Raw genomic sequence first — 18881 nt, forward strand, 5'->3', positions numbered from 1 at the left:
CGAAATTGAGTTTCCATTGATCATCCTTGAGATGTTTCTAGAACTTGATGGGAGTCCACCTGTGGTAAATTCAATTGATTAGACATGATTTGGAAAGGCACACACCTGTCTATATAAGTTGACAGTATATATCAGAGCAAAAACCAAGCCATGAGGTTGAAGGAATTGTCCGTAGAGGTCCGAGACAGGATTATGTTGAGGCACAGATCTGGGGAAGGGTACTAAAAAATGTCTGCAGCATTGAAGGTCCCCAAGAACACAGTGGCCTCCATCATTCTAAAATGGAAGAAGTTTGGAACCAACAAGATTCTAACTAGAGCTGGCCGACCGGTCAAACTGAACAATCGGGGGGGGAAGGGCCTTGGTCAGGGAGGTGATCAAGAACCCGATGGTCACTCTGACAGAGCTCCAGAGTTCCTCTGTGGAGATGGGAGAACTTTCCAGAAGGACAACCATCTCTGCAGCACCAACAATCAGGCCTTTATGGTAGAGTGGGCAGACGGAAGCCACTCCCCTGTAAAAGGCACATGACAGCCCACTTGGAGTTTGCCAAAAGGCACCTAAAGACTCCCAGACCATGAGAAACAAGATTCTCTGGTCTGATGAAACCAAGATTGAACTCTTTGGCCTGAATGCCACGTGTCACATCTGGAGGAAACCTGGCATCATCCCTACAGTGAAGCATGCTGGTGGCAGCATCATGCTGTGGGTGTTGTAGACCACACTATTTACCAATAGAGTTTTAATCTATATTCTTCGTAGCTGTCTATTTACTACCACAAACCGATGCTGACACTAAGACCGCAGTCAATAAGCTGTATTACAGCCATAAGCAAACAGGAAAACGCTCATCGAGAGGCGGAACTCTGGCACTGAGGAGTACACCACATCAGTCACTGGCTTCAACAGTGACCGTACGTACATACCCCAACTAGAAGCCATGGATTATAGGCAACATCCGCACTTTTTAAATATTTTTTAATTTTTACCTTTATTTAACTATGTAAGTCAGTTAAGAACAAATTCTTATTTTCAATGACGACCTAGGAACAGTGACAGATTTGTACCTTGTCAACTCGGGGATTTGAACTAGTCCAACGCTCTAACCACTAGGCTACCCTGCCGTCACTGAGCTAAAGGGTAGAGTTGCCGCTTTCAAGGAGCAGAACTCTAACCCGGAAGCTTATAAGAAATCGCGCTATGCCCTCAGACGAACCATCAAACAGGCAAAGCGTCAATACAGGACTAAGATTGAATCATACTACACCGGCTCCGACACTCGTCGGATGTGGCAGGGCTTGCAAAATATTACAGACTACAAAGGGAAGCACAGCTGCGAGCTGCCCAGTGACTCAAGCCTATCAGACGAGTTAAATTACTTCTATGCTTGTTTCGAGGCAAGCAACACTGAAACATGCATGAGACCATCAGCTGTTCCAGACGACAGTGTGATCACGCTCTCCGTAGCCGATGTGAGTCAGACCTTTAAACAGGTCAACATTCACAAGGTCGCAGGGCCAGACGGATTACCAGGACCTGTACTCCGAGCATGCGCTGACAAACTGGCAAGTGTCTTCACTGACATGTTCAACCTGTCCCTGACTGAGTCTGTAATACCAACATGTTTCAAGCAGACCACCATAGTCCCTGTGCCCAAGAACACTAAGGTAACCTGCCTAAATGACTACTGACCCGTAGCTTTGAAAGGCTGGTCATGGGTCACATAACACCAATATTCCTTAAAACCTAGACCCACTCCAATTTTCATACCTCCCCAACAGATCCACAGATGATAATCTCTATTGCACTCCAAACTGCCCATTCCCACCTGGACAAAAGGAACACCTATAGGAGAATGCACATCCGCCATGAGAAAACACATCAGCCATGCTGATCCTCAACACAGAGGCCCCCCAGTGGTGCATGCTCAGTCCCCTCCTGTACTACCTGTTCACTCATGACTGCATGGCCAGGCACAACGCCAACACCATCATTAAGTTTTCCGATGGCACAACAGTGGTAGGCCTGATCACCGACAATGATGAGACAGCCTATAGGAAGGAGGTCAGAGACCTGGCCGTGTGGTGCTTGGACAACAATCTTTCAATGTGATCAAGACAAAGGAGATGATTGTGGACTACAGGAAAAGGAGGACCGAGCACACCCCCATTCTCATCAATGGGGCTGTAGTGGAGCAGGTTGAGAGCTTCAAGTTCCTTGGTGTCCACATCACTAACAAACTATCATGGTCCAAACACACCAAGACAGTCGTGAAGAGGGCACAACAACAAAGCCTATTCCCCTCAGGAGACTGAAAAGTTTTGGCATGGGTCCTCAGATCTTCAAAAAGTTCTACAGCTGCACCATTGCATCACTGCCTGGTATGGCAACTGCTCAGCCTCCAACCTCAAGGCACTACATTGTTGCAACCACTATTACTAGCCTGTTCAACCTCTCTTTCGTATTGTCTGACATCCCCAAATGTGGGAAAGCTGCCGCGGTAATCCCCCTCTTCAAAGGGGGAAGACACTCTAGACCCAAACTGCCTCAGACCTATATCTACCCTACCCTGCCTTTCTAAGGTCTTCGAAAGCCAAGGTGGAGTCCAATACGCCACCGGATCTTTGCCGTAAACTCTGGACCTTGTCACCGGATCACCGCTGCTACCGATTGGCTATAGTGGCTTACGCCACTGCCACGAAGCTAGCACCAGTTAGCCATGAGCCAGGCACATCTCCCGGCTAGCAAACAAAATTCTACAATACCTCTTTCGCCATCTGGCTTGGATTCTCTGTCGACACGGCGCCCCGCCGCACCACCACGTCTGGTCTGCCGACGAATACTCCATCCGCTGTGCCTTCAACCGGCCTCCGTCTGAGCAGACCCCCTACCACCCCCGGGCTACTAACTTTAAACGCCGAGCAGTTAACCGATCGCTGCAGCTGTACATAGTCTATCGGTAAATAGCCCACCCATTTTTACCTACCTCATCCCCATACTGTTTTTATTTATTTACTTTTCTGCTCTTTTGCACACCAATATGTCTACCTGTACATGACCATCTGATCATTTATCACTCCAGTGTTATTAATCTGCAAAATTGTAATTATTCGCCTACCTCCTCATGCCTTTTGCACACAATGTATATAGACTCCCCCTTTTTTTTCTACTGTTATTGACTTGTTAATTGTTTACTCCATGTGTAACTCTGTGTTGTCTGTTCACACTGCTATGCTTTATCTTGGCCAGGTCGCAGTTGCAAATGAGAACTTGTTCTCAACTAGCCTACCTGGTTAAATAAAGGTTAAATAAAAAATATAAAATAAAAAATCTTACCTCATTTGCACACACTGTATATATACTTCTTCCCCCTATGTTTGTTTACTCCATGTGTAACTCTGTGTTGTTGTTTGTCGCACTGTTTTGCTTTATCTTGGCCAAGTCGCAGTTGTAAATGAGAACTTGTTCTCAACTAGCCTACCTGGTTAAATAAAGTTGAAATACAAAAATACAGAGGGTAGTGTGTACAGCCCAGTACATCACTGGGGTCAAGCTTCCTGCCATCCAGGACCTCTGTACCAGGTGGTGTCAGAGGAATGCCCTAAAATTTGTAAAAGACTCCAGCCACCTTAGTCATAGACTGTTCTCTCTGCTACTGCACAGGAGCGCCAAGTCTTAGTTTCAAAGGCGTCCACCCCCAAGCCATGAGCGCTCAGGACCTCAGACTGGGCCGAAGGTTCACCTTCCAACAGGACAACCACCCTAAGCACACAACCAACAACGTTTCATAATGACCACCAACTGCTGTACAATGGTCTAGGCTAGGTATGTAAAAGCTTTTGAAACTTAATTCAAGTTCATCAAAAATATGCATGGTCGATTGATGGCCAGTGTTTGGTTAAGGGGGCTCCTGAGTGGCACTGCATCTCAACGCAAGAGGCATCACTGCAGTACCTGGTTCGAATCCAGGCAGCATCACATCCGGCCATGATTGGGAGTCCCATAGGCCAACGCACAATTGGCCCAGCGTCGTCCGGGTTTGGCCGGCGTAGGCCATCATTGTAAATAATAATTTGTTCTTAACTGACTTGCCTAGTTAAATAAACGTTAAATGAAAAAAGAAAAAAAAGTTCAAATCAGTGCTCAGTTCCTGGAAGGGTATCATTTCTGACGTCAAAAGTGTAGCCGATAGGATCGAAAATGGCGGAGTACCTGGCGTCCATTTTCGGTACAGAGAAAGATAAGTGAGTAAATGTTTTTAACAATATATATATATCCTTGCTTATTTGGTCTGACAATCATATTACAGACCTATGAAGAGAACTTCCACACTTGCCTTACTATGTTATATCATTCACAATTAGCAGTGAAATTTAGACGTGTTAGAATGATGGATATAGTCATTTGGAAAACGTTAGCATGTTGTTGAACATGTGTGCACATATAAGGGATCTTTGTGTGTGCTGAGCAGTTTGCCAGTCTCACCTGTAAAATGTACATTGCATTGCTTAGTACCCTGTTTGTCAAAATCTAGACAGTATTTTGTGTGACACTAATGATTTTGTAGTTATGGAAACACTGCTGGCAACTCACTCTGCAATGTGTCCCAAATGGTTAAATTAGCTAGCTATACCAAGATTTGTCATCTGTTGCTATACATCCAGTAACGTTAGCTATAATGTCAACTAGCTGGCTCCCAATATCATCCAGATGCGCATAGCATTTGCCCTGTATAATATGTGGTGTGTCCAAGGTTGAAGAAATTGTGAGACAGACAATATAACTACAGTAGTACTGATGCACCGGTTGACTCAACCCGCGGTTATATCCGTGGGGCAGACAGGTTTAGGGTCATTAAATATTGTGGTTGAAGGGCCAGTGGATGACGGGCGGGTTGTATAAAGAGAAAAAATACCGTGACATCCATAAATGTTTAATTAGTGTGCAATTTATATAGGTAACATTGAGGTTTTTCTTTAATTTATATTAGGATATCTGGTATTACTGCATAAACCTAAACTTTAGGGTTTAACAGTACGTGCGCCAAATAATCTACCCATCCAATCGCCAAATAACTTTCTGCCCGTTCCCAAAAGCAGTAACGTCAATCCATGGAGGCAAGAGTACATTGTCGAAGTTTAATTCAATAAGACAAAAGCTGCAAAAGGACAGTTGAAAATAAAGAAGGGAGGGACAGAATTTGAAAAGTTTTAGTTAAGAGAAAAAAAGAGGGTAATAACAGATAATCCCATAACATGATAATTCCTGTTATTTGTGGTGATTGATTGTGAGGCTCTATACAAATGTGACAGTCACAGGACTGGACTTCAAACAGACCTATGGCATGTCAAAGGAACTGTTGCCTACTGTTTAGATGGGTTAAATGGAAACTGAAATCTGGACATTGACTAACCAGAATAACAGCGTTTTTTTAAAGTTCCAAAGTCTGATGATGATAATAGTCCCGTGTGAATCGACATCCCTGTGTTGTGGTAGAAACGTCTGAGTTTGACAGCTGTTACTTGCGGTTTGAGCAAGAACACAATAACTGATTCAATAAATTGAACGAAGTGCTGCGCATAGCCTATATATGAAGGGCCTACATGTATCAACTTTGACAGTGAATGCTATTGTTTATATGTTTTGTGCAAATGATTTGAACATTGCCAAATGCATCACTTAACAAATATTGTACCTCCTGGAATAACGGACATTCGAATAACTTAACTTCCAAATACAAAATATACACTTACAGTGCCCAGTTTATGATTTGATCATGGAGAAACACCCCCAACGGGTTAAGTTCCTCGGTGTCCACATCACTGGGGACTTATCATGGTCGTCGTGGAGAAGGCTGAACTGATTTGGCCTGGCCCCTCACATCCTTAGTAACTTTTACAGCTGCTCCATCGAAGAGCATCCTGATTGGTTGCAGTGCCGTTTTGTATGGCAACTCCTCTGAATCCAACCACAAGTCGCTACAGAGGGTTGTGCATATGGCCCAGTATTTCACTGGGGCTGAGCTTCCTGCCACCCAGGACCTCTATACCAGGCCGTGTCAGAGGAAGGCCCTGTTCTCTGTGCTACCGCACAGCAAGCGGTACTGGAGTGCCAAGTCTGGGACCAGAAGGCTCCTTAACAGTTTCTACCCCCAAACCATTAGACTGCTGAACAGTTAATCAAATGGCTACCTGATTATAATTTTTTGCGCTGACTCTATTCCAGAGGCTCAATGTACTATTTTTCCATTTGTTTATTTAGCATTGTTGGTTAAGGGCTCGTAAGTAAGCGTTGTTGTATTTTGCGCATGTGACGAATAAAATTAGATTTGATTTGGTTGTATCACCATCTGGTAGCCAACTGCGCTCCATTGGGGGTGAGCTCCCAACCATCTAGACTCCAGCCATCTGAGACATGCACTGTTCTACGTACTCCTGTCTGGCAGATGGTACCGGTGCATCAAGACTCACACCAACAGACTCCTAAACTGCTTCTATCCCCAAGCCATAAGACTGTTAAGTGGCTAACATCTACTGCTCCCCCTCACACCTATGCTGCTGCTAAAATGATTATTGATTAGATGTATTACACTGCACTTGTGGATGTGACAACTTGAACTTGTTGCACCCTGCTGTTTTCATACTCCGCCTCTGACCTTCCACTTGCATTTCAATTGGCCCGTTCCACAATTAATGTCTCAAAATTCAGCCAGGTGCAACTTTCCTAAACTGCGTACATTAAGTTTATCTTTTTGTATTTGAACAATTGTCTTATATGAAAGTCAAAATGTTTACAGAACTGTATCGCGCGCTAGGTGTATTTGTTTAGACAGCATTTGGGAAGTGTCGGCAAATCCCCTCAGGTGGCAGCCAGCTTCATGAATAGACAGTATAATGTTTAATAACATTTACCGTCTATTTGAATGGGTTAATATGAGCTCTAGCTAGACAATCTGCTCTACTGTACTTTCAACAGGCTGCTGTTTTCCTACCTTTTATCACATGATGGAAAGTTTCATATTTCTCTTCATTTGCATGTGAATGTGCATTTCTGTAGATAGTTATGTATTTCAGCACTGATTACTTAGGCTATTTTTTTTCTCCCCAGGGTGAACTGTTCTTTCTACTTTAAAATTGGTGCCTGCCGACATGGTGACCGGTGCTCCAGATTACATAATAAGCCAACTTTCAGCCAGGTAAGTCAATTCAGTCAAGGAAACTTATTTCAAATATTTGCGTCTACCAGAGGCCTGCATTAAAGGGCATGTGGAAAAGTTCTCTTGCCAAGATGAAATGGTTGTCATGCTCTAGGCAGGGTTAGCGTTTGTCAAATTGCTACATTATCTTTGGTTTGGTAAAACTTTGATCCAGGGACTGGTGCTTTGTTTAGCTTGTTCTTCTAATCGGAGACGGGGCAAGTTTTATCAGCACTCTGGTGTTCTGATAGTGAAGCACCATAGTGTGAATAACATTTTGTGCATGACCCCCCCATTAACATCTACTGATGTGTGTTTGCTCTGTTGTGCACCTTTCACCAGCCCCTCTGTATTTATCAGACACCTTTTATTAACTGTGGCCTCGCCTTGAATAGCCAAAAGTGTTTTTTGCATACCGCATCTCAGTATACCAGACAAACACGTCCCACACAACATTCTCTCTGCTTTGCCATTTCGCTGGTCCCTTTATTAATGAACAGAGGTACTTTTTCTAACCCCAATAGGACAATAAATATCCTATTTTTAGTGGACAGTCTGCCCTGAATCTAGGCCATCCTCTTTTACCCTTTCACTCAGTCACATGTCTATTTAACTGAATATCATGACAACCTTTGATTGAGAGCTAGGTTTCACCCAGGGGGCCCAGGACATAACATTGTGTTGCTAGTGTATGCATACTGAAGAAAAATATAAACACAACAATTTTATTGAGTTACAGTTCATATAAGGAAATCAGTCAATTGAAATACATTTATTAGGCCCTAATCTATGGATTTCAATTGACTGGGCAGGGGCACAGCCATGGGTGGGCAGGGGCTCAGCCAATCAGAATTGGTTTTTCCCTGCAAGGGCTTCATTACATACAGAAATACTCCTCAGCTTCATCAGCTGGCCGGGTGGCTGGTCTCCGATGATCCTGCAGGTGAAGAAGCTGGATGTGGAGGTCCTGGGCTGGCGTAGTTACATGTAGTCTGCGGTTGTCAGGCCGGTTGGACGTACTGCCAAATTCTCTAAAATAACGTTGGATGCGGCTTATTTTAGAGAAATTAACATTCAATTCTTTGGCAACAGTTCTGGTGGACATTCATACAGTTAGCATGCCAATTGCAAGCTCCCTTAAAATTGAGACATCTGTGGCTTTGAGTTGTGACACAACGGCACATTTTAATATTGGTATTTTGTTGTCCCTAGCACAAGGTGCACCTGTGTAATAATCATGTTTAATCAGCTTCTTGATATGCCGCACATGTCAGGTGGATGGATTATCTTGGCAAAGAAAAAATGCTCAATAACAAGGATGTAATCAAATTTGTGCACAATATTTGAGAGAAGCCTTTTGTGCATGTTTTTGGGATATGAATCATGGGACCAACACTTTACATAGTTTATATTTTTGTTCATTATAGTTAGAGCTGACACTAGACGGTGTCTTAGGGTATTCACTTCAGGTTGTTGGCAGCTCTTTTTGTATTTATTTTTTGACAGAGCTCATAACATTTGACTGGATTATTGATGGCTCTCGTTCCCTCATTAATACATATTGTGGTATTGCGTTAGACTAAACTTGACTGACACACTGCGCTTAATTTCCCCACCTCAAAGCCTGATGTATCCCTCTCAGCGAGTAGACGCATGACTAAGTCGCTTAAAGCGTCTACTAAATGGGATAAACATTTAAATAAAATAATAAAACCTAGCACAGCAGCTGTACTCTTATCACCAGCCTCCCTTCCTACAGACTAAAAGTTCATCTAAATCCAGGGATTCCCCCCCACCACCACTTTTGCTGTAGGTTCTAGGTATCAGGATTTGGGGAATTTGTATTTTTATTAAAAATATTTATTTGTATTTTTCCCTCTCCAGACCATCTTGATTCAAAACATCTACCGTAATCCCCAAAACAGTGCGCAGACGGCCGACGGCTCCCACTGTAAGTGCCTCTGCTCCAGTCCTCTCAGCCCTCAGGTCTCTCTAGCTCTCTCCTCCCTCCTCAGATTTTAGGTCTGCGTCTCCTCTGGCTTCCTGCAGGGCTTCTGAGGGTCTTTCTAAGCACTGGTATCAGGGGCTACCTCAACACGCCAATATGCCGCACCTGAAAAAACGCCCCCTATTTCGCTAGTCAAATAGATTTATTGTATTTATCTGTGGCCATTCAGGAGGTCTAAGCCTAGGTGTAGAATGACATGCTCTGATGGTGACATTGAGAAAAGGATAAACACAAATGCCTTGATCCACTAAATTTGCAATGATCCCTTACAGTGAAGTTAATACCTCCAAGCGATCTCCTGGTAGTATCTGTTTTCTAACACAGTTATAGTGCACAGATGACTGACATTAGGCATTTATCATGCGCTTTCAGACAAGACTGACAACACACCGACTGCCCTAGTGCCCAATATTTGTTGGAGGTTGACAGAAAAAATATCTATGCGTTACTGTCCAGACACAGCACGGCTTTAGTTTTGGCTCTCGCCACACTGTCACCCCTATACAATAGGCCGATTAACTTATGTCAGACATATTGTAAATGTTATAGTACCTTGAAATTGAGCCCTGACTAGCAGAGCTGATGTATTGCCACTCATTGCCTCCAAGGTAAGTCATGGGTTTGTGGTCTTGTTGCTGTCATGTATAACTGTTCTGTTTCTCAGCTGAGCATCTCAGAATGACTCACAAAAAGTGAGTTTTGAAAATGTATCAAAAGGAGAGAAAAAAGTAACTTAGAATAAAAAGCACATCTTAGCATTCAATCACCTATGATTCAGCAAGTTCTTGAAGTCATTTCGAGCCCCATTGACCTTATATTGTGTGTATACAGTACCAGTCAAAGTTTGGACACCTACTCATTCAAGGGTTTTCTTTATTTTTACTATTTTATACATTGCAGAATAATAGTGAAGATATCAAAACTAACAAAAAAGTGTTACATTGATTTGTGTATTTTATATTTGAGATTCTTCAAAGTACCTGCCCTTTGCCTTGACATCTTTGCACACTTGGCATTCTCTCAACCAGCTTCACCTAAAATGCTTTTTCAACAGTCTTGAAGGAGTTCCCACACACTATGAGCACTTGTTGGCTGCTTTTCCTTCACTCTGTGGCCCAACTCATCCAAGACCATCTTAAATGCGGTTGGGTGATTGTGGAGGCCAGGTCATGTGATGCAGCACTCATCACTCTCCCCCTTGTTCAAATAGCCCTTCACAGCCTGTCATTGTCCTGTTGAAAAACAAATGATAGACCCACTAAGCGCAATCCAGATAGGATGGTGTATCATTGCAGAATGCTGTGGTAGCCATCCTGGTTAAGTGTGCCTTGAATTCTAAATAAATCACTGACAGTGTCATCAGCAAAGCACCATCACACCACCTCCATGCTTCACGGTGGGAAACACACATGCAGAGGTCATCTGTTCACCTACTCTGTGTCTCTCAAAGACACTGCGGTTGGAAACAAAAATCTCATAATATCCATTGCTCGTGTTTCTTGGCCCAAGCAAGTCTCTTCTTATTGGTGTCCTTTAGTAGTGGTTTCTTTGCAGCAACTCGACCATGAAGGCCTGATTCACTGTTGATGTCTGTCTGTTACTTGAATAATTTAATTGTGCTTCAATCTGAGGTGCAGTTAACTAATGAACTTCTCCTCTGCAGCAGCGGCAACTCTGGGTCTTCCTTACTTGTGGCGGCCCTCATGAGAGCCAGTCATCAGTTCTTGATGGTTTTTGCTGCACTTGAAAACTTTCAAGTTCTTAATTTTCCGTATTGACTGTCGTTTCTCTTTGCTTGTTTGAGCTGTTCTTGCCATAATATGGACTTGCTATTTTGCCAAATAGGGCTATCTTCTGTATATGACCCCTGCCTTGTCACAACACAACTGATTGGCTCAAATGCATTAAGAAGGAAATAAATTCCACAAATGAACATTTAGCAAGGCACACCTGTTAATTGAAATGCATTCCAGGTGACTACCTCATGAAGCTGGTTGAGAGAATACCAAGAGTGTGCAAAGTTGTCATCAAGGCAAAGGCCAGCTGCTTTGACGAATCTCATTTGATTTGTAAACTTTTTTTTTAGGTACTACATGATTCCATATGTGTTATTTCATAGTTTTGATGTCGTCACTTATTCTACAATGTAGAACATAGTACAACTAAAACTTTGGAACGAGTAGGTATGTCAACTTTGACTGGTACTGTATGTACAGTGCATTTGGGAAGTATTCAGAGCTCTTTTACTTTTTCCACACAATGCTCTATAATGACAACGGGGGAAAAAACATGTTTTTAGAAATGTTTGCAAATGTATAAACAATTTAAAAATCACATTTACAGAAGTATTCAGACGCTTTACTCAAGTACTTTCTTGAAGCACCTTTGGCAGCGATTACAGCCTAGAGGTCTTCTAGGGTATGACGCCTAAAGCTTGGCACACCTGTATTTGGGGAGTTTCTCCCATTCTTCTCTGCAGATCCTCTCAAGCTCTCCGGTTGGATTGGGAGTGTCGCTGCACAGCTATTTTCAGGTCTCTCCAGAGATGTTCAAGTCCGAGCTCTCTGTGCCACTCAAGGACATTCTGAGACTTGTCCCGAAACCACTCCTACGTTGTCTGGGCTGTGTGCTTTGGGTCATTGTCCTGTTGGTAGGTGAACCTTCATCCCAGTCTGAGGTCCTGAGCTCTCTGAAACAGGTTTTCATCAAGGATCTTTCTGTACTTTGCTCCTTTCATTGTTCCCTCGATCCTGACTAGCCTCCCAGTCCCTGCAGTTGAAAAACATCCCCACAGCATGATGGTGCCAGGATTCCTCCAGACGTGATGCTTGATTTCATCAGATCAGATCATCTTGTTTCTCATGGTCTGAGAGTCCTTCAGGTGCCTTTTGGCAAACTCCAAGTGGGCTGTCATGTTCCTTTTTTACTAAGGGGCTGCCGTCTGGCCACTCTACCATAAAGGCCTGATTGGTAGAGTGCTGCAGAAATGGTTGTCCTTCTAGAAGGTTCTCCCATCTCCACAGAGGAACTCTGGAGCTCTGTCAGAGGGATCAGAGGGTTCTTGGTCACCTCCCTGACCAAGGCACTTCTCCCCCGATTGCTCAGTTTGGCCAGGTGACCAGCTTTAAGGAAGAGTCTTGGTGGTTCCAAACTTCTTCCATTTAAGAATGGAGGCCACTGTGTTCTTGGGGACCTTCAATGTTGCAGAAATGTTTTGCTACCCTTCCCCAGATCTGTGCCTCGACACAGTCCTGTCTCGTAGCTCTATGGACAATTCCTTCAACCGCATTGCATGGTTTTTGCTCTGACATGCACTGTCAACTGTGGGGCCTTTTATATTATGTGTGTGCCTTTCCAATGAATTAATCCCAGGTGGACTCAAACCAAGTTGTAGAAACATCTCAATGATGATCATTGGAAACAAGATGCACCTGAGCTCCATTTCGGTTCTCATAGTAAAGGGGTCTGAATACTTATGTAAATAAGGTTTTTAATTTTAAATGTGCAAAATGTTCTAAAATCCTGTTTTTTTGGGCTTTGTGTGTGTAGATTAACGAAGAACATGTTTTATTTAATCCATTTTAGAATAAGGCTGTAACAAAATGTGGAAAAGTCAAGGGGTCTAAATACATTCCAAAATGCACTGTATGTAGATTTACACTACCGTTCAAAAGTTTGGGCTCACTTAAAAATATCCTTGCCTTTTGAAAGAGAAGCACATTTTTGGTCCATTAAAATCATATCAAATTGATCAGAAATGCATTGTATACATTTGTTAATGTTGTAAATGACTATTGTAGCTGGAAACAGTTTTTTCTTTAATGGAATATCTACAGTGGGGGGGAAAAAGTATTTAGTCAGCCACCAATTGTGCAAGTTCTCCCACTTAAAAAGATGAGGCCTGTAATTTTCATCATAGGTACACTTCAACTATGTCAGACAAAATGGGGGGAAAAATCCAGAAAATCACATTGTAGGATTTTTTAATGAATTTATTTGCAAATTATGGTGGAAAATAAGTATTTGGTCACCTACAAACAAGCAAGATTTCTGGCTCACAGGCTCCTCTGTCCTCCACTCGTTACCTGTATTAATGGCACCTGTTTGAACTTGTTATCAGTATAAAAGACACCTGTCCACAACCTCAAACAGTCACACTCCAAACTCCACTATGGCCAAGACCAAAGAGCTGTCAAAGGACACCAGAAACAAAATTGTAGACCTGCACCAGGCTGGGAAGACTGAATCTGCAATAGGTAAGCAGCTTGGTTTGAAGAAATCAACTGTGGGAGAAATTATTATGAAATGGAAGACATACAAGACCACTGATAATCTCCCTCGATCTGGGGCTCCATGCAAGATCTCACCCCGTGGGGTCAAAATGATCACAAGAACGGTGACCAAAAATCCCAGAACCACACAGGGGCACCTAGTGAATGACCTGCAGAGAGCTGGGACCAAAGTAACAAAGCCTACCATCAGTAACACACTACGCCGCCAGGGTCTCAAATCCTGCAGTACCAGACGTGTCCCCCTGCTTAAGCCAGTACATGTCCAGGCCTGTCTGAAGTTTTCTAGAGAGCATTTGGATGATCCAGAAGAAGATTGGGAGAATGTCAGATGAAACCAAAATAACTTTTTGGTAAAAACTCAACTCGTCGTGTTTGGAGGACAAAGAATGCTGAGTTGCATCCAAAGAACACCATACCTACTGTGAAGCATGGTGGTGGAAACATCATGCTTTGGGGCTGTTTTTCTGCAAAGGGACCAGGACGACTAATCCGTGTAAAGGAAAGAATGAATGGGGCCATGTGTCGAGATTTTGAGTGAAAACCTCCTTCCATCAGCAAGGGCATTGAAGATGAAACGTGGCTGGGTCTTTCAGCATGACAATGATCCCAAACACACCGCCCGGGCAATGAAGGAGTGACTTCGTAAGAAGCATTTCAAGGTCCTGGAGTGGCCTAGCCAGTCTCCAGATCTCAACCCCATAGAAAATCTTTGGAGGGAGTTGAAAGTCCGTGTTGCCCAGCAACAGCCCCAAAACATCACTGCTCTAGAGGAGATCTGCATGGAGGAATGGGCCAAAATACCAGAAAGTGTGTGAGAACCTTGTGAAGACTTACAGAAAACGTTTGACCTCTGTCATTGCCAACAATGGGTATATAACAAAGTATTGAGAAACTTTTGTTTTTGACCAAATACTTATTTTCCACCATAATTTGCAAATAAATTCATTAAAAATCCTACAATGTGATTTTCTGGATTTTTTTTTCTCATTTTGTCTGTCATAGTTCAAGTGTACCCATGATGATAAATTACAGGCCTCATCTTTTTAAGTGGGAGAACTTGCACAATTGGTGGCTGACTAAATACTTTTTTGCCCCACTGTACCTATTACCAGCAACCATCACTACTGTGTTCCAATGGTATGTTGTGAACTAATCCAAGTTTATTGTTTTTAGAAGGCTAATTGACCATTTATTAAACCCTTTTGCAATTATGTTAGCACAGCTGAAAACTGTTGTTCTGATTTAAAGAAGCAGTAAAACTGGCCACCTTTAGACTAGGTGAGCATCAGCATTTGTGGGTTTGATTACAGGCTCAAAATGGCCAGGAACAAAGAACTTAACTGGTCAGTCTATTCTTGTTCTGAGAAATGAAGGATGTTCCATGTGAGAAATTACCAAGAAACTGAAGGCCTCGTACTACTCCTTTCACAGAACAGTGCAAACTGTCTCTAACCAGAATAGAAAGGAGTGGGAGGCCCCGGTGCACAACTGAGCAAGAGGACAAGTACATTAGTGTCTAGTTTGAGAAACAGATGCCTCACAAGTCCTCAACTGGCAGCTTCATTAAAAAGGGTTTTCTAATCAATTCGCCTTTTTAAAATGATAAATTTGGATTAGCTAACACAATGCACCATTGGAACACAGTGATGATTGCTGATTATGGGCTTCTGTACGCCTAAGTAGATATTCCATAAAAATCTGTCTTTTCCAGCTACAATAGTAATTAACTATGTCTACACTGTATTTCTGATCAATTTTGTTATTTTAATGGACTAAAAATGTCTCTCTTCAGACATTTGTAAATGACCCCAAACTTTTGAACGGTTTTGTAGTGCGTTTGGGAACTATTCAGACCCCTTTTATCCATATTTTGTTACGTTAGTGTTATTCTAAAATGGATGTAATTTGTGTGTGTATAATATATATAATTTGCGATAGTCAAATATTGTCGTTCTGAGTATGTCACTTCTTCCAGCTCCCTCTGTTTCGGCGTGGACCAGTCCCATGGATCATCTTAACGTCTTTCACTCATCCCTTCCTACCCTGGTCTGGGGCTGGTTGGGGCACAATTACACTGTTTTGAGGGAGGGGGATGGGAGTAAATGAACCTAGTTTCAGGCACATTTCTTAACTGTTACTTAAAATATTTCAAATGTACATTTTGTATTTTCAGACCATTGCCCTGTTGAACATTTACCGTAACCCTCAAAACACTGCCCAGTCTGCCGATGGTTTGCGCTGTAAGTTTCCGACCTGTTAACAGGGACCAGCTGCTATGTTTCCTCTTGATCTCGCATTCTAAGATTTATCCCTTTTTTTTCTTCAGCAATTTTAAGGTTTGGATCCTTTTAAGGTGCTGTACTAGACATGCTATACAACAGGTACTAGTGTTAAGTAAAACAATCCATGTGGGCTACTCTTCTAGTATGTACCACTTACAGAAATAACCAAATAAAGGTTGATGCATACAGTAGTGTATATTTCTATTAGATTTTGAATTAAGACCTTTCTTCTAGGTAATAGTTTATTCTTTTTTTTTTTTTTTTTCAAGTACTCACTCATTTACACTTCACTAATCCTGTTCAAGAAGTTAACCCTGCCCCATAGTCTCAGGTCAAACTAATTTATGGAAATGTCTTGTTTTTATTGTACAAAATGTGATACATGGAATGTGATTTTGGGGAGATGAGTATGACTGACATTTTCCCTAGAGTGTTTAGGTCCCAGTGAGTCCCATTCCTTAGTATTCATTGACAGCTATATTATTATGTCTGACAGCGCCAGAACCTTGCTATTACTACTTAGCACAGAATTGAACTTTAAATGAGTCTCTTAAGACTCCTCATAAGGGAAAATGTCCAGTCTTACTGTCCTTGTTGTGCAGGGGCACAATGAACTGATTCTTGGCACTGACCCTTTTGCTTCGTACACGATATTTCCTGAAATCCCCATTTCATGTGTACAGGACTGTGTGCTATTAGGCAATTCAAGTCATTTGTAATTCAGTAATATTTAGATTAAAATCCTGTCCAATCAGTCCAGACTCGTCTGTTTTTAGCAATGTTTCTCTTGTGCATGTTAGTTAATGAAACCACAGTGATGTCGTCATTGGCTTGTCCCTGATGAGTGTTTCTCCTGTGGCCACTAGGTGCCGTCAGTGATGTGGAGATGCAGGAGCACTATGATGAGTTCTTTGAGGTGAGTCAGTGACACGTCAGCTTCTGGTATTATCGCACTATGAATCCACTTGAAAGGAGTGGTTGATGCAACGCTTGGTTACGTTGCGTCAATTCCCCCATCACACAGCCCATGTGGGAGTCGATGACAAAATACTGAAACTTTTCTTTTTTCCTGGCCATTTTTGGGAAATGCGCTTTGAATTCAAGCAAACTTGAGGCTTAGTGTTTTCTCGTTTCTGTCTGCCAATCCACCTCTTCCTTTGTTTCTCTTGTTGTAGGAGGTCTTCACAGAGATGGAGGAGAAGTACGGAGAGGTGGAGGAGATGAATGTGTGCGACAACCTGGGAGACCATCTGGTTGGAAACGTATACCTGAAGGTGTGTCACTGACCATGTAATTGTGTGTGTGATGGTGGGTTTTGTGCATGTTTGTTGAACACCCATTCTCCTCCTTCCATTTAATCACAAACACTCTGTTGTTGTTTCTGCCTCTTAAGAACGTAATTTCACACACACACACCCCAACTCTGTGATGGTCTCTCTGTGTGTAGTTCCGTCGTGAGGAAGACGCGGAGAAGGCCGTGATGGATCTGAATAACCGTTGGTTCAACGGTCAACCAATCCACGCCGAGCTCTCTCCCGTTACAGACTTCAGAGAAGCCTGCTGCCGCCAGTACGAGATGGGGTCAGTACTCCACAGCAGGACCACAAACACACCATTTTCAGCTTAAGATGGCGTTAGTGGTGATTACAAATGCTTTGTAATTCATTGAGGTAAATAAAATAAATGCTAGAGCAAGGCTAACTGCTACCAAAATCCACATGCCTTTATCTTCGTTGCTCAGATTTAGATTTCTTCATATAACAAGGTTCATCATCTAACTGTAGTTCCCACTTTCTCCACAGGGAGTGCACTCGAGGAGGCTTCTGTAACTTCATGCATCTGAAACCCATCTCCAGGGAGCTGAGGAGGGAGCTGTACGGTCGCCGCAGGAAGAAGGGGTAAGCTCCGGCTCTCTGACAGTCAACGCTAATCACAGAACTAATGCTGCGTTCAAGTGCTCCCTGAAATACACATTTATGACACGCTAAGGTTTTTTAAGTGGGAAAGTTCTAGTTGTGAGTTTAACTAGCTACTTTTTCTCTCTTCCTCCTCAGAGGGGGCCATCGTTCTCGCTCCAGTTCCAGGGAACGCCGTTCTCGCTCGAGGGATAGAGGCAGGGGAGGCAGACGTGACCGCAAGAGAAGGCGTTCCAGAGAACGCTCTGGCAGGTTCTAAACCAAGCCACCACCTCACGTCCATCCCTCCCCTTCCATCTCCATTATCATTCTCCATCATCCTCAAATCCATATCTTTCCCTCCATTGCTGCCTTTTCAATTCCCTGTTGGCCCTTTCTTATTGTCCCAAATGACTAAAATTAATTGGAAAATGTTGGAATTGTTATTTTCCTTTTTTATAATTTTTATTCAAGAAATGTAAAGCTTGCCTTCTCAATAAATAAAAAAGTAAACATGATTTACAGGGCGCTACCATTTGTCATATATGCTTAAATATTTTACTGCTGCCTAGAATTTTTATTTGGGAGCACCAGTATCACTAGGAAGAGAAGGGGAAAAAAATAACCCAGATAACATTTCATGGAATAGAAAGAAAAGAGTGCTTCTTCAGGAGATGAGCTTCACAAGTGGCTACATTTCAATCTTTTAAAATACAATTTTCTGGTGCTCCTTCACCCTGTATTTGATCTAATTGCAGGCAATTCTTATCAATAATACGTTGACTATTTTTCTTTGTGCTCCTTGTAAACCGTGTTGGTGTAGAGCACTGTAATCTACACATTTCTTCCAACTGGATCCATGTTTTTATATTGTCCCGCAATTAGTAACTGTTACTTTTGCTTCAGGCTGGGTTTAGGGAAGAGAAATATTTCCCGTAGACTGCTCCCTGCCTGATTCCCAGTAACTTGACACCTCAAATGATTTCTCACTCAGAACATGCTGTGTTCACTTGGCTCAAAAAGATAGTTAGCATAGATTTATTTGAAGGATTCTCTTAAACCAATTAGCTGTGATTCTGACTATTTGGAATGGGTCCATATAAAAGTTTCTCTAGTTTCCCATGCCTACACTTGCCTGTTTGGATTATGGCTACAAGTACATGTTATTGATTGCATGTACAACCTCTGTTTTCAGCGAGTTGTTTCCAT

General features: G+C 42.6%; 1 protein-coding gene across 4 annotated transcripts; it reads left to right on the plus strand.

Moving 5' to 3' along the window:
- Nucleotides 1-4064: 4064 nt before the first annotated feature.
- On the plus strand, nt 4065-18190 carry LOC112241819 (splicing factor U2AF 35 kDa subunit). 4 transcript variants are annotated; one of them, XM_024409858.2, is made up of 8 exons: nt 4065-4244; nt 7108-7195; nt 9080-9146; nt 16644-16693; nt 16953-17051; nt 17225-17358; nt 17580-17675; nt 17832-18190. In XM_024409858.2, the coding sequence occupies exons 1-8, from the start codon at nt 4201-4203 to the stop codon at nt 17950-17952; spliced, it is 699 nt and encodes a 232-aa protein (XP_024265626.1). In that variant the 5' UTR covers nt 4065-4200; the 3' UTR covers nt 17953-18190. The 4 variants fall into 4 exon arrangements, with proteins under 4 accessions (XP_024265626.1, XP_024265621.1, XP_024265631.1 ...); XM_024409853.2 differs by lacking the exon at nt 9080-9146 and adding an exon at nt 15669-15735 and having other exon boundaries at nt 4066-4244; XM_024409863.2 differs by lacking the exon at nt 4065-4244 and adding an exon at nt 15669-15735 and having other exon boundaries at nt 7111-7195.
- The last annotated feature ends 691 nt before the right edge of the window (nt 18191-18881 follow it).

Source organism: Oncorhynchus tshawytscha, linkage group LG03 (assembly GCF_018296145.1).
Source record: "Oncorhynchus tshawytscha isolate Ot180627B linkage group LG03, Otsh_v2.0, whole genome shotgun sequence".
In the NCBI taxonomy this organism is placed as follows: Eukaryota; Metazoa; Chordata; class Actinopteri; order Salmoniformes; family Salmonidae; genus Oncorhynchus; species Oncorhynchus tshawytscha.